Here is a 26,243-nt window from a genome sequence, read left to right as displayed (position 1 = left end):
CAGAAAAATATTATCAAGGTGAGCAAATCAGAGAGCAGAGGGGTGGGGGAGAAGGGAGCCAAGAATTAGATAAGCCAAGTATGCAAAAGAGCCCCTATAATGAGCTACAAAATTCCCATCACGGTTCAAACCACGTGTTAATGTGTCAAATTTGAATATAAGAGAGAGTTCAGCAGCCTGTCTTTCCAAGCTGTTGTGAAAATTCCTCTTCAGTAAAACACAGACTTTCAGGTCATTAACAAAATGGCCCACTCCATTAAAGTGCTGGCTGACAGGTTTGTGAATCAGGAGTGTTTTTATGTCTATTTTATGTCCATTAATTCTCTGGCTAAGAGTGTTTGAAGTCTGTCCAACATAAAAAGCATCTGGGCATTGCTGGCACGATGGCATATATGATGTTAGTTGAGGAACATGGGAATGTGCCCATGATTCTGTGAATATCTCTCTGTTACTATTGAAAAAGGATAAAGAAGCAGATGTTTAGTAAACTAAGTAGTGCACAGAGAGCTCAAAAATCCAATTTCAATTACATTTCAGATTAACAATTAAGTGATAAGCACTTGCACTGAACTTTCAGGCTACTGAACTGAATAAAATGAGTGCAGTTTTCCTTTAATCAGAACAAGTTTAAACATCCACATTTTATTATTTGGTGTAGAATCAGCACGTAAAAAAAGCACAATGAACGTTTAAAATCCATACCTGTGTGCTAATTAGGCAGCAAAATATTTTGAGAAATACTGGGGAAGACTGAAGCCATTAGCTGTGATTTAATGAGCTGTGAAAAGATAAGTGACAGAACAGTGTAACTTTAAGAGTTCATCTAGTCAGGAAATTGTGGCTGTAACACTGGCACTAGGAAGCCCTGGTCCCCAAGGCAAGTTGACCTCTGTCATTATATTAAAGAGGTTAACAACCATATTCGAACACCAGTCTACAAAGTTTGCAGGGGCTTTACACAACACCTTGGCAACAAGATGTTCCAACAGTTTCACAACAATCTCTGCTCTAATTAGAGCAAGCACCATTTTCCACAAGCCTGAACATTTTTTAGTGCATTGTAACCTGATTTGTCAGGTGGCTGGGTTCATCTGCTGATAAGAGAACCTTCTAAGTAGTCACCACAAGTGGAATTCTAGATCTAAGGCTCTCTCTAAACAGAACAAATAAAGTCAGGATGACAAGGAGGGAGCATCTACAAAGAACACCTAACACGTTTCATGCAGAACTGTAAATATGAACCTTGAAAGAAAGCAAGTCTCAATGCTGGGAAAAAGGATATTAGCAGCATTCACAAACATCAAGAAAAAAAGTATTCTAGTTAAAGCACGCACCTGGTAATCAAGAGATGTGGGGGAGGGAATCTTTAATCTGTCTTGATGCAGCCTTCCATGTCACAATCTCCAAACTGTAAATCCAAGTCTTAATCTCTCTACCTCACTCCATACTCAATCCAATAAGAGGGAAAAACACCGCCACTGAGAGACGGTATACTTAATGCACATGAGGGGCTATGAGATTCTTGGATGGGAGGCACTACTAGATTACTACTGCTCTTGAAAATAAGTGAAGTTAGTGCTGATCACAGAACATTAATTCTCCCTCCTTGGTATATGAATAAGGATAAAGTCTATACCTGTGATATCACGTAAAGTTACTTTCTGCAGAACCACTGCCTCATTCAATGCACAGACTGGACAATACACAGCAGAGTAGTACTCACACAGCTTGTGCTTCGTTTTGGCTACATTTTATCTACAGAATTTATGCTGTTCAGATGACCACATCTGAGCCCTAAGCAGAGCAGAAGGCAGACGTAGTCCATGAGAACGTGCAAAAAAAGAACAGTTATGCACATGAGGTAGAATGAGGCTGTGTAGGCAGCCTTAGTTTTGACATTTCCCAGTCTAAGTGTTCCTTAAACACTAACAATGAACAGTAACATTCTTGCATTACAACTTCTCATATGAACACATACAGTAATGGAATGCATTTGCTCAGTGGATAAGGCAACAAATGAACTGAGTAAAGCTACGTTTTGTTTGTGACTCCACCACTAAGTAACTACCTCGGGCATGTCACAACAGCTCTGCTTTAGGTTTTCTCATCTGCAAAATGAGCACAATAATGCATACTTGCCTTTGCAAGTGCTTTTACATCAGTGGATGAAACTGTTATGTAGACCTTGCCTGGAAAGGGGTCACAGATCTTTTACAGAAGTAGCTTTCTGCTGTGCAATTCGTTATGAGAGCGGAAATGAGCATATACAGGTTCTGATATTTAAGGTTTCTACTGCTAACCTTTGACCTTTCCACTCAGAAGTCCCTCCTTGTAGTACAACAGCTTCCCATGGCTATATATTCACAAAAATGAAAGTTAATGATTTACTTTACTCCTATTTATTTGCACTCAAGTGCACTTATAAGCACTGCACTCTCTCCAAAATGGCACCATTAGGATCATGGAGGATAACATCCAAGTATGACATATAATTTCAACAGGCACTCAATGTCCCAGTTGGATACGCAAGATGGAAAGTCAAGTCCAAACAATGAAGTGCTGGTAACCATAATATCTAATCCTTCCCAAATAATGGCTACAACGGGCAAAAAGATAGTTTGCCAAGAAACCTCAGAATCAAAAGTAGCCAGCCGTAATTCTTTAATGCACAAACACCAGGTTTACAAGATTCACAGCCACTGCAGCAGCATGAGACAATAAAGCATAATTTGCTTCGCATGCAACATAGCAACTGAGTTACACTGTGTTCTGATTATGCCATCCCTGTATTTACATCAACAAATTTTAACTGTGAAATCGTCAACATCTTGCTAACAGTTCACTAAATGAGTGTTACTCTAACAAGCTTCTGTTTCATCCAGTGATCAGGTTTGGATAAAAGAGTGTACAGTGCATCTCTTATTTCAATAAAGAAAACAGCCGCCAACATCTTAACACACACTGAGGTCTTTCCTGGTTTCACTAAGAACAATAGAGCCAATGTTATAGAAAAGTACTGAAAGGTGGCCAAGTTGCACATGTGCCATATTCTTACTCGGTGTCTGAACCTTTTCGTATAATATTTCCTTAAAAGTGACAAGATAAAACATCTTCTGGCAAAAGCTTGGTAGAAGTCTGTAAACATTTCAGTACAGTTCTTAAACAGCTGCAAGTGGGGAAAATGTTACCCAAATTAAAGTAAGTCAGCTCGATAAAATGCTCCTATTTGCAAACAACTAGGGGAATTACAGCTTAAACCCCAAATGCATAGACAAGCATGTGTGCACACACAAATCAAAGGGTTGTATAATTTGCAAGTAGTGAAGATATTTTAGATAAGATTTTGCTTGCAAGCCTTTGTTTTCAGTGAAAAATAGAGAACAGCAGGCAAAACCCTTTTTAGTCTTCTGGAACAAACTAAACATCTGAGGAGAATCTGAAAAGAGGATACAGCAAGAAACTCATGAGTTTCTGCTCCTCAAGAGAATCCATTCTGCTTTATGAGTCTGAAGTGTAAGAGGTTCTAGCCAGGAGTCTTTCCAATGGATCTGACCTGCCACTCCTGTAATAGCAATGCAATAAAATAAATATGTCGACAGAAATTACTCATCTAGTGTTCCAGCAAGAACAGAATGTCCATTTAGAGCAGGAGTGGGTAAGATCCAGGCCAGGGCTCAGCGGGAGCCCCCAGCCAGCCACTCACCCACTCCACTCAGAGCTGCCTGGCTGCAGGGGTCATGTGTTTCTCTGAGCACCACCACGCACACTGTCCCGCCCCCAGCACAATCTCACAGCTGCCTGTCTGCAGGCAAGACAGCTCCCATTGGCTGGTTTCTGGCCAATGGATGCTGTGAAATTGTGCTGGGGGTGAAGGCACTGCATGAAGTTTTCTCCACTCCTTGAAACAGCACTCAGAGAAGCACATGGCTCCCGTAGCTGGGATGCTCTGAGCAGGTGTGCATGGGGCAGGGAGCCTGCCTGAGGGACCTGCAAGGCAGCTGACTGGGAGCCACATGCATAAGTGCCTCTCAGCCAGAACCTGCGTCTGACACGCACCACATCCCCTCCTTCCGACTTTTTGTGCCCCTGCAACCCTGCCCAACGTAACCCAAATATGTTGCATCTCTGGTGCTGCACTCATATTCCCTCCCAGACCTTGCATCGCCATCCCTTCCCCAGATATAAACTCCCACACACATACACTCTGTACCCACTTCCAGGGACATTGAATCCCAATCCCCTGCCCAAGGTCACAACCCCCCCCTTCACCCAAATTCCCTCCCAGAGCCCACACCCCCTCCTACACCCCAATCTCCCACCTAGTGCTCCCTTCTGTACACAACCGCCCTCCCACACCCCGCATCTCCTCCATTAATATCATGAAGAGTGCAGCCCTTGGCCACTTACCGAATTCTTGGAGTGGCTCCCCCATCAAAAATTATTGCCCATTCCTGATTTAGAATATCACTCAGCTTTTTCTCCACTTTTTACCAGTAATTCCAGTAGACCTTCTAATGCAAGAATTATATCTAAGAAGGGATTTTCCCCACACACACAGAGGAAACTTTTAGCACGTTACTGCACTCTAGTTTCATAGTGAAGAAAAAGTCGCATTTTAACAACCTGAATTCTGCCCTCCTTTGATGCCATGCAATAAGCATACAATTAGTGTGTCATCTTTTAGTGGTGTTATTCACAGATTAGATTACAGCAAACCCTCGATATAACAGACTAATGGGGGAAAGGCTGTCTGCTACTTCTGAAAGTCCGTTATATGGGAGGGTTTACCTGCCCCCACTCCCACACCAGGCTCTCCCAGCCCCAGCCTTCCTCCTCTCCAAAAAAAACCCTGCCACTCACTGGAGGAGCCACCTCATTGTGCCATGGGGCAAAGCCACCTCACTTTGCACAGCGGGAGGGGCCATCACACAGCCCGGAGGAGCCACCAACAGACCCTTGATCCCTCCAAGCTGCACCAGCAGTAAGTCCTTTAACTTTTTTTGGGGGGGAGGGGGGGTAATTTTACAGACTCTAGCAGACTTCGGGAACAATGGGGGGACGTCCGGTGTTCCCAAAGTCCACTATATAAGGGTCCATAAAATTGAGGCTTTACTGTAAATCCATTTTTTAAGATGACATTAGGGTTCCCCCCCCACACTTTTATTGTCTATTTTCCCCACATCATCATTATAGGGCAGTTAAGGTTGCCTGAGTACTTTATTTAATTTTCCCATCTTAATGCAAATTTCTTTTAAGTTGAATTTTACAGGTTGTAGTACTCAAGGCACCTCTACATGAACGCTCTCCCCAGCCGGGGATCCTGCGGTTGGAGCTGCTGGTGGATTGCCATGCCCCAGCTGGCTCCTAGCCCACAGCCCACATCCTCCCAGCCAGAGTTCCTGCAGCTGCCAGTCGGAGATCCCACCCCAGCCTGCTCCCAGACGCAGGGCTGCAGTGTCCCCTGGCCAGGGGTGAGTACTGGTACCTAACTTTTAGGGGAAAAGCTCTGGTGAAACTTGTTTCTAGTATAATTATATCACAATAAGATTTTTTGTTAAATTACTGATCTAGTCACAGCTTTAACTCTAACTTAATTTAATTCTTGTGGGAATTTTTGGTTTTAGATAAATACTTTGTACATGGAAAATTCTAAATAAAATGCCAAAATGTGATATTAAATTATTTAACGGTATGAAGCATGATGATTAAATACCCTTTTTTCCTTGAATTTTAACTTTCACAGTCTTATTTACCAGTAAACTCTGGATTAATAGAAAGAAGGTTTAAAATAAACGAAAAGGAAGGGCTGTTGTTTTTTCTTTTTTTTTTAATTCCATACAGTGCACAGTCAACCTGTGGAATTCCTTGCCAGACCAAGACTTGAGCCAAGCTCAGAAAAGAAGTAGATAAATTTATGGAGGTTAAGTCCATCAATACTTATTAACTAGGATGGGTAGGAATGGTGTCCCCAGCCTCTCTTTGTCAGAGACTGAAAATGGGAGGGATCACTCAATGATTACCTGTTCTGTTCATTCCCTCCAGGGCATCAAGTACTGGCCACTGTCAGAAGACAGGACTCTGAGCTAGAAGGACCATTTGTCTGACTCAGTATGACCATTCTTATGTTCTTAAGATGTACCTCAGCCTGCCAGACCAAAGCAGCCAGAACATACTGGCTAGTGTTTGTAGCTTCTGACCTCCACATTCTCCACCCACTAAAACTGCATCTGTTCTGGTCTGGCTATGGTCTGAAGAAATGGGTCAGTCCCACGAAAGCTCACCTAATAAATTATTTTGTTAGTCTTTAAAGCACTACTGGACTGCTTTTTTGTTTTGATTTCCTCCCCAAGTTTTGCCTGTCCTGCTCTTCCTGTTGTATAGTACTTATGGAACAGCTCAGTTTGCTTTGATTAAGACAACAAATATCAACTATGTGACCACAAGTGCTACTGCAACCCCCACACCTGTGTGTGGTTAACTGTACCAGGTAGTACTACCTGGACCACATCACAGAGAAAGAATAAGTGCCCTCTACAGCCTAAGCTGAGAGACAGCTGACCTTTAGCTCAAGCTGTAGAGGCACCTGCACTAAGCTCCAAGAGGTCCCAGCTTCAAGCCGCCTATAGGCAGTTACACTACTTCTGTAAGAGTGTTACAGGACATACGCACACAACACCACAACAGAAGAAAAACCTCTAGGTTTCATTTCATGGCAAATTATCTGGAGGTTAGTTAAGAAACACTTTGCGTTCCAGAAAAGGGATGAAGAGTGAGGTGGCAAAATAACCTCAAGGACAGAAAATTATTACCCAGTTGAGACTGAAGAAAATTGAAGCGCTTGTGAGAGAACACCCTCAACTATGCAACCAGGCAGCACAGCAACAGGTGACATTCAGTTTTGACAAAGGGAAAATAAGCATGTTGTGTTAGGGTCTAAATTAGTTGTAACCCCAAACACCTGTTGAAACAAGGACAAGTCCTGTGTTGCCTTATAGACTAACAGATATTTTGGAGCATAAGCTTTCGTGGGCAGAGAGTTCCCCATAACCTGCTGGTGTCACTGTGGACAACTCAGTGAAAACATCTGCTAAATGGACAGCAACTGCCAAGCAGGTAAGCAAACAATCAGACAGAAATTACTGAAATCTTTATATAATCAATTGCATACCCGTTGTACTGCGTTAAGTTCTCGGGATGTACAGTGAAAATAACAACTATAGATGAGCAAAATAAATGAGACACAACAACCTTGCAGTGGAGGACAGATTTAAAAACTGAAATAAACTCAAGTTTTGTAACAAGTGGTTCTTATCTTGGACTACCGAGTTGAGTAAAATGGCTACTTTACTTTTTTCATAGCTCCCCTCCCTTGGCATCACAGCTGCATTTAAGAATCTTGGCCAAGATCCTGGGAGGTCATGAAGACATTTTCCTCCAACATGGCAAGCATGGCCAGAGTTTGCCTATGCAATGCTGATCCCTGGCTGCCATCTTCTCCCTTGGGGCTGCTGGCAGCCGGTGCAACTTTAGAGCAGCCTTCAAATGTGATATTTTAGGCCAAAGAATGGAACCCAGTACAGCACTCACTGAAGACTGAGGAACGTAAGGCCAACAATTCACTCTGACCTCTCCCAAACTGCACTCAACCACCCCGATCAGCCACAATGGATTACCTGGGCCACCAGCTTTTCAATAGTTGAAACAGAGCCTTAAAAGCTTGATTTTTAATATTTTTTCAAAGCAGATTTATGGATGTTAAAATGATAAACCCCTTAAATTAGAGTGAACCATTTTGACTCAGGTCCTGCCATGGTCCCCTTCATGGCCATGGCTGGGCTGGAGCTCCCTGACAAGGATTAACTATTTAACCTCCTTAATCAGAGTATTAGTTATTGATGTCACCTTGTCAAAAAAACGATAATGACTAAATTAAGAATAGAGTGAATGCTATAAATAACTGTTGTGTGCTTTCCTCACACAATGCCATGTGTTCAGCAGGAAAACACCACATATCCAGCTCTTTATCTATACATTGCTAAGCTCTGCTAAGGATCAGTCAGCCCTATTCCCCTCACTACCAGTACCACACAGCACTCTTCTTTCTTCACATTTCTGATAGAATTATGCGCCAGCCCTCAACCTTATTTCTGAGCACATTAGTGCTCACTGTCACAGTTCAGCCATGTCACACACAGTTGGTGAACACCACCAAGACACTTGTTTACCAAACATTTATGGAGATATACCTACCTCACAGACCTGGAAGGGACAGTCAGTGGTCATCAAGTCCAGTCCCCTACACTCACAGTAGGACCTTTCACCATCTCTAACTGATTTTTCTTTTTTAATGTTTGCCCCAGATCCCTAAATGACCCCCTCAAGGACTGAACTCACAAAGGGGGGTTTAGCAGGTCAGTGTTCAAACCACTGAGCTATCCCTCCCCTGAGCTACAGCTTTCATCCGTTCATTCCTGCGTAGCGAGCTACTTGTGATTTCTTCAAGGGAAGGTTCCAAAGGACGAACAGCACTAGACAAACTGCAGCCTGCCTGCAAAGTGGATGGGTTACAGGTTGAAGTGGTAGTAGCACCTGAGCTGTAGCTAGGCCTCAAGATGGACCAATGAGCCTTGGCTCAACACACCAAAACTCATGTCTGAGATTTGTGTGCACACGTGGGAACAGGCTGGGGTAAGAGCCTGAGTTAATTCTGTAGTGAAGACATACCCCTCCCTCTCCTGCCCAGAGTAGGAAGTTAGAAGTTATTGCTTTCTTACCCTGTAATTATCCATAATTAAAGCCAACCATGGCTTTATTGTCTTCATTATATCTGCAAGCAAATGCTTCTCAACTGTAGACCCATCATGAAAGGTAAGGTTTCCCACGTGGATAGCTTTCCTCACTTCTGAGAGTGATAAAAAATCTCCAAAATATTCCTGGTCAGCAGGTTCCTGTTAAGGAAAAATTGGGTGGAGAAAGCTGCATTAAACAAAACATACACATGCATTTATCACTTTACAACCCAGTGGCTCTGTAGCCTAGCCTGCAAAGTACCACACAAAGGAAGAATGTGTTTACTGACTCCATTATTTCAATTTTAAGTTTCAGGTAGTGAAGTAATTTGACTGGTTGATTGTATTAGTTTCAGATGGAAAACACCTTTCATCCCCCACTGCCCTGCCTCCTGAACACTAGGAAAATTTCACTCTCAGAACGCCGGAGAGATTTTTTGAGGCTATGAAATTGGTATGGCTGAAATAACAGACCCATGCTCATATCTCACTACTTTACTAAAGTAAACAGCATGGACCGTTCAGAGATTACATGCCCTTAAAAAATTTTACCAGAAATTTGGGGAACTGTAGTCCTAAGGTTAACTTTGGACTCTGCTTTAAGAGGCTCAGTTCTACAGCTTACACCAAGGTACACATTACCTTTGTAATGTAAGGTGCTAGAATACTTAAAACCTGTTAAGACATAGAAGTTACATGCCTCAATTTAATATACTGATTGAAATTCTGCCTTCTCAAAGTCTTTAATTTAAATTACTGAATCCAATATGAGTATGTGATAAAAATGCAGAGTCCAAGATGCGTTATGCCCTAAATTTGTCATTTCCATAAAATATTTTTGCACACAAGCATCTCACATCATACGAAGAACAGACAGTTCCATTTGGAGCACTGCTTTTTTCCCCATGTTTTTGAAACTAACCATCTTCACAATTTCGGCAAGGGAGTTTCCGAAGTGAGTTTGCACATGGGGATAAAGCATTCCAGCACAGCTGCTATTTACCAGAAACTTGGGTTATAAACCAGTAATAGTGAGAATTCAGAAAGACTGTGGCTTCAGAAGGGATTTCCTTGATTCATTCAGTTCTATCAGTTCAAACACAGCAACAAGTTAGAATGTCTGAAATGTAGAGAACTGACCAGCAATATTCAGCAGTCTGACCTCAGACATTAAGATCAAAACCCCCAATCTCTGCCAGCTCTTGTTTATTCAAGATATTAATTAGCCAGTGAGTCCAGGGAAAGTTTAAATAAGCTACAGGAAGGGGGAATGGTTCCAGTCCCATCTCTTCTGCCTAAGGAGAGAATGGGTGAGGGTAGAGGTCTAAACTGACTTATTACCAGACATGTTAGATGTCATACTGTTCTATTTCTCCTGTATATGGAAAGGAATTCAACGCCCATCAGAGATCATGTTCTGTTACCAAACATGATCAGACTTGAATTGGTAAAATAAATAGCAGCTCTTTAACACTGCAAATCACATTCCACAAAAAATGGCTTGCAGGCCACATGCTTAAACTGAGTAAGGCCTTGGATCAACAAAAGTATTCAAGTGCTTAATTTTAAGCATGAGAATATTTCTTTGAAGTCAGGGGGACAACTGGTACTTAGAGCTGAGCATGTGCTTAAGTGTGTGGGTAGACTGGCACTAATTTACATTTGAAACACAACATTATTACATTCACACAATTTCCTAACCTTGCCATACTCAGTAAGACATTTACTTGTGCTAGGCAATATATTTCATTTGTTTTGGGGCTTTTAATTACTACAATATCAAGTTTACCTGGCACCGCAAAAAGTTAAAGTAGTTGCTACATCCCGTAACATTCTGAATGTAGGAAGGACCTGTTTCATCACCATTCAATAGAGTATCAAATATCTGGAGGGAGAGATGAAGACATCTATTTAAAGAATAACACAAAATCATAACTACTTCCCAACTAAATTTGCTCCTTATGCTATGTTATTAATGAAGTTTAAATATTAATTTAATTCTTTATATTAATATTAGAAATCTATTTAAGTTTCCAATGCCAACCCACAATTATAAGAAGAGTTAAATAGTTCAACATACAATAAAGGCAATTACACGTCCTTCTAAGAGAGAAAAGAAAGGTTACTCACCGTAGTAACGGTGGTTCTTCGAGATGTGTCCCCGTGGGTGCTCCACATTAGGTGTCGGGCTCGCCCGGCGCCGCAGATCGGATCTTCCAAGCAGTTTCTGCCGGACCGCGCATGCGCCGGTGCGCGCCGCTCCCCCGCGCGCTCCCGGCCATGTGCGCGATCCGGTCCCCGCCAGTTCCTTGACCAACCGCCTCGGATGCTCCTGCAAAACACTAAACAGAGATCCGGAGCGGGGAGGATGGGCGGGTAGTGGAGCACCCACGGGGACACATCTCGAAGAACCACCGTTACTACGGTGAGTAACCTTTCTTTCTTCTTCGAGTGTCCCCGTGGGTGCTCCACATTAGGTGACTACCCAGCAGTAACCCAAGATAGGAGGTGGGTAATCGGATTATGTGCAGCTTGTCCCCGAGAGGACCGCTGCCAAGAGACGGGTATCCTCTTGGAATACCCTGTGAAGGGCGTAATGTTTGGCGAAGGTGTCACAGGATGACCAGGTCGCCACTCTGCAAATGTCTTTTAGCGCAACGCCCTTGAAAAAAGACTGTTGATGCTGCCACCGCCCTAGTGGAATGAGCCCTGGGCGTGGCCAGTAAAGGAGTCTTTTTGAGTTTGTAGCACATTTTTATGCAAGATACGATGTGCTTAGAGATTCTCTGCGAAGAGAGACATTCTCCTTTTGATTTGGGAGCGATAGAGACTAGGAGCCTATCCGTTCTCCGGAAGGACTTGGTCCTGTCCATATAGAAAGCTAGTGCCTGCTCACGTCCAGGAGGTGTAGGCGCACCTCTTTGTTAGAGTTATGAGGCTTTGGATAAACAAGGGTAAACAATAGGTTCGTTAGTATGAAACTCAGAAAGAAACTTTAGGAACAAAGGCTGGATGCAGCCGTATGGTTACCGCCTCCTTGGAAAAACAGCGCAGGGCGGCGTTGCCATAACTGCCTCAAGCTCGCTCACCCTGCGAGCTGACGTGATTGCGAGAAGAAAGGTCGTCTTCATCATAAGGAGGCGGAGGGAAACCGTGGCCAAAGGCTCAAACGGTGGTCCCCTTTTCGCATTAAGCACCAGGTCCGAGTTCCACAGAGGTGGAAGCGGTTTCTGAGGGGGGTATAGGCTTACCAGCCCTTTGAAGAACCTGGTAACCATGGGATGGGCGAACACCGTGTGCCCTTCCTCTTCGTGTCTGAACACCAAAATGGCGGCCAGGTGGACCTGAAACGAGGATAGCGAGAGTCCTCCTCTCTTGAGGTCCAGTAAATACTCTAATATCACAGCCATAGGCACCGAAAGGGGGCTAGCTGTTTGGTAGAACACCATGCCGTAAAGCGAGTCCATTTCTGCTTGAAGGTCTTCCTGGTGGAAGTCCTCCTGCTACTTTCTAGGACTTGCTGCACTTCCTCCGTACATGTGCTCTCTAGGGAGCTGAGCCATGGATTAACCACGTTTGTAGTCGCAGGCTTTGGGGGTGCGGATGCACTATGGACCCCTGGGCTTGCGTGAGCAGATCCCGCGCCACCGGAGGGGACCTCAGTGGCCGGTCCGACATGCGCAGGAATAGGGGGAACCATTGCTGTCGATCCCACGTTGGGACTATCGGGATCATTCAGGTTCCTTCCCTCCTGGCTTTCTGCAACACTTTGTGGATGAGCACTGTGGGAGGGAAAGCGTAAAGCAGGGGGCCCCTCCATGAGATCGCGAAGGCATCCCTCAGGGACCCCCGTCCCAGTCCTGCCCTGGAGCAGAATTGTGGGCACTTCTTGTTGTGCTGAGTAGCAAACAGGGTCTATCTGGGGAAAAACCCCATGCGTGGAAAAATCGGTTGCAGCAGATCGGGACGGATCTGCCACTCGTGCGTGAGTGCGAAACGCCTGCTCAGCTGGTCTGCCTTCACATTGCGAGCGCCTGGTAAGTACGAGGCTTTCAAGGTTACATTGTTGGCGATGCAGCAGTTCCACAACCGGACTGCTTCTACACATAAGGCACGGGACCGAGCTCCTCCTTGCCGATTTATATAAAACATGGTGGAGGTATCGTCTGTACTGATCCCGACTACCTTGCCTTTCAGTTGGTCTCGAAAGTGTCTGCAGGCGTTGAACACTGCTTTGAGCTCCAGTATATTTGTGTGCAGTGACTGCTCCATAGAGGACCACAGCCCTTGCGTCACCTCTTCGCCCATGTGTGCTCCCCACCCTATGAGGGGGGCATCTGTAGTAAGAAAAACCAATACGTGTGGTTGGTGGAAGGGTACCCTTGTTAGCAGGTTCTCTGGGTTTACCCACCGTTGCAGGGATTTGCGCACCTCCGTTGTGGGCGACGCCATCCTGTGAACAGTGTGTGCTGCCGGTTTGTATACGCTCGCCAGCCAATGCTGCATGCTGCGCATGTGTAACCTGGCGTTCTGTTGTACGAAACGTTGCTGCTGCCATGTGGCCCAGCGGCTGTAAGCACGTCAGAACCGGCACCATAGGGCTGAAGGTGAAGCCTTGCGCGAGGGAGCCGATGGCCCGAAAGCGAGTCTCTGGTAGATACGCCCTCGCTGTAATAGAATTTATGCGTGCCCCTACGAACTCTATGTCCTGTGTGGGGTCTGTCTTTGATTTTGTCAGATTGATAAGCAGGCCGAGCGAAGAGAACGTGCCTGCTGTGACACATATTATGCGTAGTACCTCCTCCTTTGAGGCCCCTTTGAGTAGGCAGTCATTCAGATACTGGAATATAAATACCCCCTGTCTGTGCAGGTAGGCTGACACCACTGCCAAGGTCTTGGTGAAGACTCTGGGGGCTGAGGAGAGCCCAAACGGTAGGACCTTGTAAGTCGAGGGCTGCGAACCAATCTCCATCGTCTAGTGCCGTAAGGATGGAGGCGTTTGTGATCATCCGAAAACGTTGCTTGCGCAGGTACCGGTGAGGCCTCGAAAATCTAAGATGGACCTCCCCGTGAGGAAGTACCTCGAGTAGAACCCTCTCCCTTGCAGTTGCTCCGGCACTCTTTCCACTGCCCCTACGAGCATGAGATGGTCTACCTCCTGCTTGAGCCTCGCTACATGGGAGGTCTCCTGGAGGTGGGGCCCCGGGTGGAGGTCATGGCGGTGGGAGCAACTGGGAGGGGATGGCGTACCCCGTGGCTATGATCTCCAGCACCCATGTGTCTGTGGTGATCCTTTGCCACTGGTTATAAAATGGTCGGATGATGGCCTTGAGCACTGGTTTCGTGCCCTCTGGAAGCGAGTCCATGAGGGAGGTCAACCTAATGTGGTTGTTGAAATTATGGTTCGCTAGATGCGCTGCGTAATTTGCCATTGGCAACAGTAGCGTGGAGGAGGAGTAGACCTTTCTGCCCAACAGCTCTAGCTTTTTGGCATGTTTGTTTATTCCCCCACGTTGCGACGACTCCGCCACCAAAGAATTTGGTTGTGGGTGGCTGAACAGGAACTCCATGCCCTTCGTGGGCACGAAGTATTTTTTTTTTTTTTTTTTTTTCGCTCTTTTGTGGACAGGCGGAATAGTCGCAGGAGTCTGCCATATCATAGTGGCAGGCTCCAAGATTGCGTCATCAGCGGTATTGCTATTTTGGAGGAGGCCGGAGGTCTCAGATTTTTGAGGAGCTTATGGTGTTGCTCTTGCACCTTTGCTGTCTGGAAGCCTTGCGTGAAGGCCACCCTCGTAAAACAGCTCTTGGAACTGTTTGAGATCGTCCGGAGGATGGACGCCCCCCGGGGCCGTAGCCTCATCCGGGGAGGAAAGCGAGGAACCGCTGGGGTACGTCTTTCTGGACCCTTCCGGTTCCTGCTGATGATGGTACACCCTCTCACTAGAGGTGTGCGAGGAAAAATCTCGGGGTTCCATAACCAGTCCCCCCTGAGATGCTTAAGTCTCTGTCCCCGGCCACAATTGCCCTTGGGGGTACGAGATCATTCGTAGGGATCTTTCCCTAGTAGATTGCCGATGGTGTCTATGCCCTGCGTGGTAGGGGCGACCACGGCAGTATAAGCACTGGTCTTGGGAAGGTGACCTAGACCACTCCCTTGGTGCATACCCTTTGCGTCTGGGGGAGGGAGACCGTCGAGACCCTGGAGAGAGCGACTTTGCCTAATAGTCCAGCGGTTCAAATCCCAGGAAGGGTGGAGGTGGTCCCAGCCAGGGTGAGGCTGGTTGCAGAAATGGAGAAGGGGGCTCTGGGTAGGCCAAGGAGGGGGGGGACCCCTGCCTTCTAGTTGGAGTCTGCAACATAGCGGAGGGCTGTGAGAAAGCAACTACACAGCCCTGTGCGGAGAGGGGCTGCAATGCCTCCTCTTGTGTGCAGTCTTCCCCCTCCCTTGAGGAGGTAACTCCGCCCCTGACATACAGGGGATCCCGGCCACGTCCGCACCGAGCTTGGCACACTCGAAGTCGGTGCCGCATGTGCGGTGTCCTTCGGTGCCGGCAGGCTGCGTGCCTGCGCGCTCTGCACCGCCGGTTTTCCAGGGGTCGGTGGTACCGGCGCTTGTTTAGCCGCCGCCCTGCCTGCGGTGCGGGGCGGCTGGCTGATTATCGAAGGGTGAGCCGCTTGCACGTGGCTCTCCGTGCCCCCGCCGATCAGCTGTTGCTGCGGCTGGGGGCTGCTCGCTCCTCCCGTCCCGCTCGTTGTTGCTGCCGGCAGGGATCGGGCTGGGGGGCATACAGGGCATTCCGGCGTCCGCACCGAGCTCGGCACGCTCAAGGGCGGTGCCGCACGTGCGGTGTCCTCCAGTGCCGGCAGGCTACGTGCCTGCGCGCTCTGCACCGCCGGTTCCCCAGGGGTCGGTGCCGCTGCCTGCGGTGCCGCTGGTACCAGCGCTTGTTTAGCCGCCGCCCTGCCTGCGGTGCGGGGCGGCTGGCTGATTATCGGAGGCTGAGCTGCTTCCACGTGGCTCTCCGTGCCGCCGCTGATCAGCTGTTGCTGCGGCTGGGGGCTGCTCGCTCCTCCCGTCCCGCTCGCTGTTGCTGCCGGCAGGGATCGGGCTGGGGAGCATACAGGGGATTCCGGCCCCGTCTGCACCGAGCTCGGCACGCTCGAGGGCGATGCCGCATGTGCGGTGTCCTCCGGTGCCGGCAGGCTGCGTGCCTGCGCGCTCTGCACCGCCGGTTCCCCGGGGGTCGGTGCCGCTGCCTGCGGTGCCGCCAGTACCGGCGTTTGCTTAGCCGCCGCCCTGCCTGCGGTGCGGGGCGGCTGGCTGAGTATTGGAGGCTGAGCCGCTTCCACGTGGCTCTCCGTGCCGCCGCCGATCAGCTGTTGCTGCGGCTGGGGGCTGCTTGCTCCTCCCGTCCCGCTCGCTGTTGCTGCCGGCAGGGATCGGGCTGGAGATACTTTCCTCCGTTTCTGCGCTGATGGAGTGAGGGAGGCAGCTTTCCTTTTAAGGGCCCCGGAGGGTCCCTCCTGCTGCGGCCGCTCCGGCACTTCTGGCTGGAGGGCCTTGTCAAGAAGCAGCATTTTTTTTTTTTTTTTTTTTTTTTTTTTAAAGCCTGAAGAGGACATTGTTGGTGAGTCTTTGTGTTTTTAAGTGGGTACTTAGCACCTTCTTTGTGCCGTTTTCCCCGTCCGATGGTCTGCCTTAGCCGGAGGGCTGATAGCCCTAGCTCCTGGCCTCCGGCGCTTGTTACTGGGACTGGCTGAGCTGTCCCTCTCCTAGCTTGTTCGTTGTTGTTTTTTTTTTTTTTTTTTTTTTACAAAATAACAAACGGCTAGCTTATAGTAGCCTAAGTGCCTGAAAAAACTTTAAGAAAAAACAGATAAAGCCATTGAATACACTACTTGGCCTTAGCCTAGTTGGATTCCGTCTGCAGCCGACGGCGGTTAAGAGGAACTGGCGGGGACCGGATCGCGCACATGGCCGGGAGCGCGCGGGGGAGCGGCGCGCACCGGCGCATGCGCGGTCCGGCAGAAACTGCTTGGAAGATCCGATCTGCGGCGCCGGGCGAGCCCGACACCTAATGTGGAGCACCCACGGGGACACTCGAAGAAGAAGTTTACTGAAACTAATGCCATGATAGTTCAGAGGTCACTTTTCCCAGCCTTCAGTTACATCCACTGACTACCTGATTTGGAAACATTAATGTACACAAATGTAAGGCAAGATTTACATGCGTAGAACAAGAACTCCAGCTCCACTTCAACAGAAAGGAATCTGAACTATTATCTGTATAAGTCAAGTTAGCATCCCTCTGTTGTGTTACAAAGTAACTGTCATATTATACTGACCCTCTGTCATAAGCTTCGAATTCAAATTTATTTGAATTAATATCATATAAACAGAATTTAACCATGTGATGAATTACTGTTTACGTGAAAGATGCACCATCGAAGCAAAATTATTCTTGACTTCCGATTGAAAACAAAAATGACTTTTGAAATCTGTGCTGCTTTGTCATTTAACTTTTGTATTTTTCCTTCTCAGAAATTTAAGTTTGTTGGAAGTGTAATTTATTCTCTCCATGTACTGAAAACACATTTAGGTTTTCTATCTACTATGGAATTGTTCAGTCATTCACTTTTGCTCCCATTGCCAGTCATTCAGGCAAACTCATTTTTAAAGTTCAAACTTTTTTCAACAGCCAAGGCTCAAAAACCAGTTCACAGCATCTTGAATTTCTCCCAAATTACCATAGTCACAACTAAAAATCACTTAAAATGACAGCCAGTAGCAAAAGGTTCAAATATAGATGAATGAGATGTGTTTATGATACATGTGTCCTGAAGAAACAGGTACTGTTAAAGCAACTGTAGTAGCCTATATTCCTTGTCCAGATATATTATGCAAAAAGCATAGGCAGAAATTTTTCAGACATATTAAGGTGAACAGACTAAAGATCTTCTTTCACTTCGGAAGTTGATATATTTCTTCATTTTTACTAACACTAAAATTAATGGGTTGGATGCTCTGCTGGTGCAAATCGACTTCCTGGCCTAATAATTCTTTATTTTTCCTAGCATACACAAGCTTAGCAGACACCTTGTTATTAAACATATTACAGGTTGAACCCCTCTAATATGGAACACTCTCATCCAGCAACGTCCATAATTTGGCATGATTTTAGTTAGCCAGGTGACCGTTTATCATGGGTCAGACCAAGTTTCCTACAGTCCCATAAAATTTGTTTACAGCTACCAGTTCGGGCTCTCAGTGTTCTGTGCTGCTGTTTAGCTGTAATTTACCCCTAAATGTTTTCTAAGAGACCAGTAAGCAGTGGAAGTGATGGTAATTTACTGGACAATATTGACCTCCTGTGGTCTGGCAAATTTTTTCATCTCACACCACTCAGGATCCGAGTGCGCCAGACAAAAGAGGTTCGACCTGTAGTTCATCTGTATCATGGTATGAATACAAAATATATGACCCCTTACCCTACAAAAGGAAATGGATGATATGCAGAACCTGACAGGACCAGGTATTTAATGTCTAGAGGTGAAATTCTAGTCCTATTAACATCAGCCCTAGAAATCTTGAAGTCATTGGGCCATGGGACTAAAACTAATCCTCACTTGGGGACCTTACTTGTTGAGTTAAGAGTAAATACTAGCCTCTGAGTTATTAAAGAAATATAATCCTTCATAAGGTGAAGATAAAGGATCTTAACATTTTGATTCAAGCATTTTATTTTTGTGGGTTTAACAAACAGGTTCAAACTTTTATATCTGACATCTTCTGGCATGGGTGACAGTGCTAGTAGACATTATGCCAGTTTCCCACACTGTTCTTCATTCATACAAAGCTAGCAGATTCTGAATGAAAATAAAGTGAATTTCCATAAGTTACTAGTTTGAAATTTGATAGCACCTTGTTATCATAGAGGATTCAGCATTCTACTAATTATACAGTGCAAGACTCTGTCCATACTCAAGGCCCATCCAGGGAGAGCAAGTTATACAGAGCAACACTTTCGCTGTTGGGTACTTAACCTAACCTAGGCTCCTAAATCCATATTTATCCATTCAAGGGTGTTTATTTTCAGATGTGTTTAGCAATCCCTCTCACTGACATCAAGGGAGCCACAGGGGTTCATCTTTAAGTGTCAGGCCACTTCTATTGATTATAGTGCTTACATATCTTAGTTACTCATATGGCCCTCAGCATTGTACTTGCAGAGCACCCCGTGAGTAATCCACTGCCAACCTACTTACCCAATCACAGCAGCAATAACCGATAAAGCCTTCCTTTTCCCAAAAAATGGAGTCACTCTCTTACTTTAATTTTATTTTGCAATATTGTGAGAAGTGTTATATGTACATTAAGTACCTAAACCTGGGGTGGGCCAAACACATCCCATCAGACACTTGGCTCCGGCTCACCATGATCCCCTGCCAATGTCCCATGGGCCCACATGGTCAAAGTGGCTGGCTGCTGGGACCAGCACGTGCACCTCTGTGCAGCACATGCCATGGTGAGGGGAAGAGGCGGATCTGCAAGCTGGCTGCCCCCATAAGCACAGCTGAGGTAACTCCCATTGGCCAGATTCCAGTTTCCCAGCAACTGGCTGCTTTGAGCATGTGGTATGCCTGCCCAAGGGTTGCAGTTGGCTGCTGGCTGGGAGCTGCCTATGGTAAGAGCCTGCACCTGGAAATAGATTCCTTCACACACCCCAATTATCTGCCCCACATTACAGCCCAAACCCTCTGCACCTTCTCTTGCTCCCTGGCCACAAGCCAAACCTCTAGACCTCTCCTGCACACCTGCCCCTGGTCACAACGCTCTCCCAAGCCATGCATCCCATCCTACACCCCTTCATAAGGTCAGAATCCACTACTTAAAACCAGCCCTGCCCAGACCTTACAACCCATCCTGTACTCCAATCCCCTTCCCAAGTTCTTTTCTATACCCCTGCCTCCAGCCCAGACCCTGCCTCAATCTCCATAAATATCATAGAAAAGTACAGTCCTGAACCACTTAAATTCTTGCCCACCTCTGATCTATACAGACAGTACACCCACACATCATAAATGTGATACTCATTCTCTCATTAGAATGCATAAGTTATATAAAAGTTACCTATTTAAAAAAACCCAGAGCAGTAACTATAATGTGCTTCCACTGAGTTACTTCATGTACAGAAAATGTCTGTGTGCAGCAACCATTTTGGATGCCACCACATTTTGCAACATGGGCAGTCACAAGCAATACTCCTTGCAGACACTGATTAACTACATCTATGAAATGCAGCCACTATTTTTGAATTTAAAGGTTTACCAGCATATTGAAGTACACACAACACTTTTTCTAAGTTCATTGGGTAAGTTAAAACTTCAGACACACGAGCATTTCATTAAAGATACCAAAATAGTTAAGGAAAAGACAGGACTACTATATAAACATATTCCCAAACCTCTGTTTTAAATGAAGTCCAAACAAATTCTATGGATAGTTCTTTCCTTTCATACCTCTCCCCCCGACACTGCCATATAATAACAGGCACCTTCTCCAGCATCAAACTTCTGATCTTCATTATGCTTCTTTATGACCCCTTACTCAGCTCAGATGGTTTTAATTGTGAAAAGCCAATGCAGGGGCCCCGATACATACTTCAAAGGCTTCCAGCCACTTCTTCTGCTGTATGTAAATTACTGCCTGCTCAGTCTGCTGCTGGACATAATCCCTCTGCTTCTCATCCACCAAGCCAACTTGGTACATGAACTGTGCATAGCCACCCAGCATCTACCAGACAGGGACACAAGAATGGAAGCATACCAGTTAGAAAGAGGCATATTTTACTTGTCCAAGTTTGCCTTTTTAAATTCTAAATCAGTCACTGAACTCAACTGAGTAAACTTTAATTTTTAAAAAAACTGATCTAATAATTTGATGTTTGGAAACATTTGGCAAATATTGAAAAGTTGAAAACCATTAGCAAGTCACTTGGGAAACTATTACCTTTCATCAAGATAGACTTGTAATATGAGAAAAGTACTCCCTTTAACTAAGAACAAAAAGAATTATATATTATGTAAAACCTACCACTTCAGGGTCACACAGACCGTCACCAATTGCAACGCCTTTGAAGTTGATCTTAACCTTGGCCTTGGGATTATGGGTATGGATGTAGTAGCCAATAGCAGGCACATACTTCCCTGCATAAGACTGGAAACAACAGAATGGTAAGTGATTCAATTTGAAATAATATTGACTTTTTGCATATTACAACTGAAGTATTTCTACATTAGGTGGACTAGAAATATTTTAATTTTGCTTTAATGTAGTTACTGAAGAGTTCCATTTTTATCTTCTACACCTCACTGATATGCAACTAGTTTAATGTTGATGAACATAAAGTTCAAATAAATGCATTGTCAAAAGTGATTTAAGACATTAAGTTCAAAATAGTCACGTAGGGGGTTGGAACATAATAGAAAATGCACATCCAAATCCTACAGAAACCCCACCCTAAAACAGTTTGGCTAATGATCTCCTATCTATCCCTAGTCAGCTTTATTCTTTGACTGGACTGGGCTGGTACAGTGTGTTAGGTAATATGCTAGCAGAGATACTAACTCAGAAAGACATTTAAGATAGTTAATACTGATGTCTAAGTTATTTCATTTTTCACATAAGGCCTGACATACAGGCACAGCTATGTCTGGCAGTAGCGTGATTTTTAGTTTGAACAAAGATAGCTATGCCAATAAAAAGCTTGAGGTAGCTACACTGGTGTAAACAATACACATGCCAGTTTATTGAACTGGCGTAAGATACACAGATATAAACATTTTCACAACAAAACCTTACTAGTGTCAACAAAGTCACAGGTTGGAATGATCTGAGTGATGTCTCATTTAACACCACAAGCAGGTGGTGTTTGGGAGGCCTACTTTCCCTTTCAAGAAGAAACCAAGGTCAAAGATTCCAGGAGAGCCATTTGTCATACTCAAGGCTCATCCAGAGAGAGCAAAGCTCCCAGCCCAGTGGAGTTCAAAACAAACACAATCGTATTTTGAAACTCTGCACACTCTACTGTGAGCAAAATCTCATTCTGGACAGTCACAAATGGGTTATTTTATAGGTGGAGCTTGGAAGAACTCTACAACCTTTGCCATCCAATTTGACCCCTGGATTCATTCATCTGACAGGGAAGCATTGCCAAAAGGCTCAGTCATAATTAGATTAAATGAGACACCAATCATAGGGCAACTGTGAGATCTCTCTCGACTGATCTCTCTCTCTCTCTACTTTGATTACAATTAGAAATTCAGTAACACCACCTGAATTAAAAGCAGTTGACTCAAACTAAGCCTGTGTCTACACTATAGCTTGGATCAAAGCTCTGAGATTGTTCCACCACGCAGACAATTTAGTGGATATAGTTAGGATCCACCAAATTGACCACAGTTTGCTCTGCTGTCAACCATTCTACTTTACTCCAAACAAGAAGAGTGAGGGAAAGTTTCTCACAGCTTGAGTTGCGTAGCTAAGGTTGCCTTTCTGCAGTACAGTAGTCCCTTGAGTTATGTGAGGGTTGCGTTCCCACGCATGCACACAACTCAAATTTCACGGCTTTTTTCCCTGGCGGAACACATGTTCTGCAGCCAGGGAAGCAGCAGGAGCACCCAGAGCTCCTTTTGAAAGGTAAGTCCTGGGATTTGCGGGGCAGTTGGAGAGAGTTAAGCCTGGTGTGTGGGGGATGAGCCAGATCCATGTGTGCAGCAGGGGGTGGAGGGGGTTGAACTGGGGCCATGCAGGGCTTGTGGGGGAGTTGAACTGGGGCTGCGGGATTTTGAGTTGCCCTTAATTCACGTTAATGCAAGTCAAGTGCAACTCAACATCGCACATTTCGATACAGCACAATACAGATTGTACCTCCCTGGTCCAACACCTTTGGGACCTTACTGATCTCAAACCAGGACATTTGCCAGACCAGGGGTGGTAAAGTCTGGCCTGCCTGACACCAGCCCAGCCAGGCCAAGCTCCTCTCCTAGCCACCAGCCCCACTCCACTCACAAGCACTGGCCCCCATGACACCAGCCAAAGAGGAGACAGCATGCTTCACTTTCTGAAAAACCTTGTGTTTGTATTTATTAACCTATTCCTATGAAAAGGAGAAAACAGGCCATCCTGAAGTGTGAAGAATAATAAAACTAGCCTTCCTGAGGATAGCATCAAGAACTGTCTCACCCATACCATCTTTTTTTTTTTTTTAAACCAGCTTCTGCAGATTTGTTATACCACTGCCAACCTTTTGAACAAAGAAATGGTTTCCCCAGCTAAAAAGTCAAACAGGAATCTGCACCTTCAGAGACAAACCAGGTACAGAGAACAAAATTATAAGAAAAACTGTCCTTTCAGCAGAATTACACATGCATTAGCAATTACTATTGCTAAGGGATTTACTTTGCCACAGATCTTATCTATCGTAAGTTACTATTCTATTTGCATTTTACTAGGTAAAAGAATTGTTCCTAAATATTACCTACCAACATGATGGCATAAGAGACAACCAAACATGCACTACTTGAATTACACCAATGCAAATCCTTGCATGGACACGCATCTGCTTAAACCCTTTAGCTTGCCTCAAAATAAGGGCAAGCTAAAATACAAGCATTATATTTAAGCCAACTTAGTACAATTCGTTCAAGTTTACGCATAGGTGAAAGGTGAAGTCTTGGCTCTAACTCAACTAAATTAGAATTTGCCACTGACTTCAGAAAAGGTTAGGATTTTGTCTCAGACCTTTAAGACCAGACAGACAGTGAACAGTAAGAGTGTGGGGGAGCACAGAGAGAGATGCAATTAAAAATAAACTCTTGAGAGAGAAATCTACAACTTTATAATCTGAAAAAGCCACACTGGCAACAAAGTTTGTGCGCAAACTACTCAGCATGAAATATCACTCAGATTCGTCAATGAAAAGTTAAATAGTGCAAATGTAATAGCTAGCATAGTGCTGCTTCTAATCTAGAAGGACCCTGAAAGTACAACATTGTTCTTATTTATTGAAAAGCCAGAAGGACTGTGCTCCTCCCACTGGCTAGTTAGTGATGGGTTCCTAGAGCTATAATCTGAATACCATATAGCCCACCAAATACACTTTCACATGCAAAAAGAGTTGTGCCACCAAAAGAAACCCATAGTTCAGAGAAGGGTCAAAAAATGAACAAGCAAGCTCACATCTGGTTTAGGTCCCAACATATTACTTACTACTGTATTTCAGCAGCATCTACAGGGTCCAAGTGAGAACAATACCGCTACCCCATGTACAGAGCATGCAACCATAACAAACAAAAAATTATTATTTATTTTCCCCACACAATCACTCTAAACTTTTGTTAGCTCATTTGTTTTAAATATCCCCTCTTCAACTAGGTGAATCTGCAAATGACTGCATATTCACGAGTACATGGCTTTTAAAAGTCCTAAAACCATGCACTGCTCTGTTGCTGCTCAAACAGACAAGACAAGGAACAAGTAGAGGGCTAGTCTATAATAGGGAAATAAGTCAATTTCAGATACTCAATTCTAGCTATGGCAATTGCGTAGCTAGAACCCACGTATCGGAAATCGACCTACCTAACTATCCTAACTAAGGAAGGTTGACGGGAGTGTTTCTCCAGTTGACCTCCCTTACTCCATGAAGTAGTGTGGAGTACAGTGGTCAACTGCCAGCTCCAGAGAGATCGATTCTGTAGGTCTTTACCAGACGCAGAAAATCGAGTTCCAAAAGATCAACCCTGAGCAAGTTGATTTTCTTGGAAATACAGATGTGCCCAGAGAACACTCCTCATCCATTTGACTGTAGCTTATTTGAAGTGTGACTTGTTATAACACAAGACTCAATTTGGTGTTCTGCTTTCCTTTTTCCTCCTTTTATGAAGATTGCTTTTCAACCGTTATCCCATTATTTTCTACACCTCTTAAACCCAGCCCTTTCTTGAACTTTTCTTACGCACGACTGATCAGCACAGGACATGTTTATTTTCTCTTATCACGTTACTGTGAAAAGGGCAATGCTAGCACTTACAGTGAAAATAAAATGTAAAGGTGCTGCAGCCTGCCATGCACAGGAGGTCAGACTACTAGATGGTCATGGCAGTCCCTTCTGACCTTAACGTCTATGAGTCTATAAGAATATGGGAATTTTAGAAGTTACTGGCAATTTTTACTAGTAGATTAAATTACCTTTGAAAAATAAAATTGCAGGTTTCCCTTAAATGCCAAAAAATATTATAGCAACCAGGAACTGTACAGTGCTTCTGGGAATCGTACCCATGGAGAGGCAGTGATTCACAAACACATTTTAAAAGAAATCCGGTAGACTAATTAAATGCAGACTGAACTCTTTTTAACTAGGTTTTGTTTCTGAGCTCTGTGTTATTGGACACTTCTCTCTTTCATGACAATGAAGACAGCTGGTGCTCTTGAGAAGTCAGAATGGAGGAAAACCACTAGCAAGACAGACACATTTATTCATTCCCAGTCACACAATTTACAAGCATGAACTAATTAAAGTTCTGGTACATATATCTTCATGGGTCATATGTCAAATGGAGAAAGATTGGGGGGCGGGGGAAGCCTACCAACTTTTTAGTTGACTAGATAAAAATAGTTAACCCCAAAGAAAAACTGTTATACACACAGGCTGTGGCCACAGTAGCAAGGGATTTCAAAAGGGGAAATCCCGATCTGTAGTTTTGAAGAGAGTCATTTCAATATGGAGCGACAGAAAGGAACTTCCCCCACACCCTTTTGAAAGGGAGCAGCTAAACAGCACAGCCTCCTTTTGAAAGAACAGGGCAGGAAAGGCGTGGGAAGGGTCAAATGATGGGGGCTGGGGAGGGGGTCCCCACACATCCCTTCCTGGAGCACTGGCCAGCCACCCCCTTAAGGAGCCCTCCCTCCATAGTGCACCCAGAGCACCCCTTCCCTGGGCCCGCCACCACCTCTGGTGGTACCCTACCAGCAGAGAATGGTAGGTCAACATCGTCCTGAAGGACTGGGATGACAAGCAGCGGATCCGAAATTTTAGGAGGACCAAGGCTTCCTTCATGGAGCTGTGCCAGTGGCTGGCACCAGTACAACACCACTAGGACACACTCATGTGGCCTGCACTCCCCTGGAGAAAAGGATGGTCATCACCATGTGGAAGCTGGCCACCCTGGACAGCAACCACTCAGTCAGCCACCAATTTGGAGTGGGGAAGGCCACCGTTGGGGTCGTCCTTCTTGAAGTCAACCAGCCAGGGTCATGCATCTATTATGGGTCCTAGGAGGGGGCTGTGTGCATGGGCCAGGAGAGGGGGCTGCATGCAGGGGCTGAAGAAGGGGCCCCAATCCATTCCTCCACACACTCACTGACACTTTTGCCCTCCACTCCATGCAGGT

General features: G+C 45.3%; 1 protein-coding gene across 2 annotated transcripts in view; it reads right to left on the bottom strand.

The window, feature by feature from the left end:
- The window catches only part of CPVL (carboxypeptidase vitellogenic like), a 108,203-nt gene that overhangs the window by 42,607 nt on the left and 39,353 nt on the right, over positions 1–26,243 (bottom strand). For both annotated transcript variants that reach the window (XM_074986147.1, XM_074986148.1), the window contains exons 8-11: positions 20,887–21,009; positions 20,455–20,586; positions 10,579–10,674; positions 8,775–8,948 (exon numbers count right to left, since the gene is read on the bottom strand). In XM_074986147.1, the coding sequence (XP_074842248.1) occupies positions 8,775–8,948; positions 10,579–10,674; positions 20,455–20,586; positions 20,887–21,009 (525 nt within the window). The remainder of the gene's footprint in view (positions 1–8,774; positions 8,949–10,578; positions 10,675–20,454; positions 20,587–20,886; positions 21,010–26,243) is intronic.

This window comes from Carettochelys insculpta, chromosome 2 (assembly GCF_033958435.1).
Source record: "Carettochelys insculpta isolate YL-2023 chromosome 2, ASM3395843v1, whole genome shotgun sequence".
Classification (NCBI taxonomy): domain Eukaryota; kingdom Metazoa; phylum Chordata; order Testudines; family Carettochelyidae; genus Carettochelys; species Carettochelys insculpta.
Note: the sequence above shows the minus strand (reverse complement) of the source record. Positions and strands in the feature narration are given on the sequence as shown.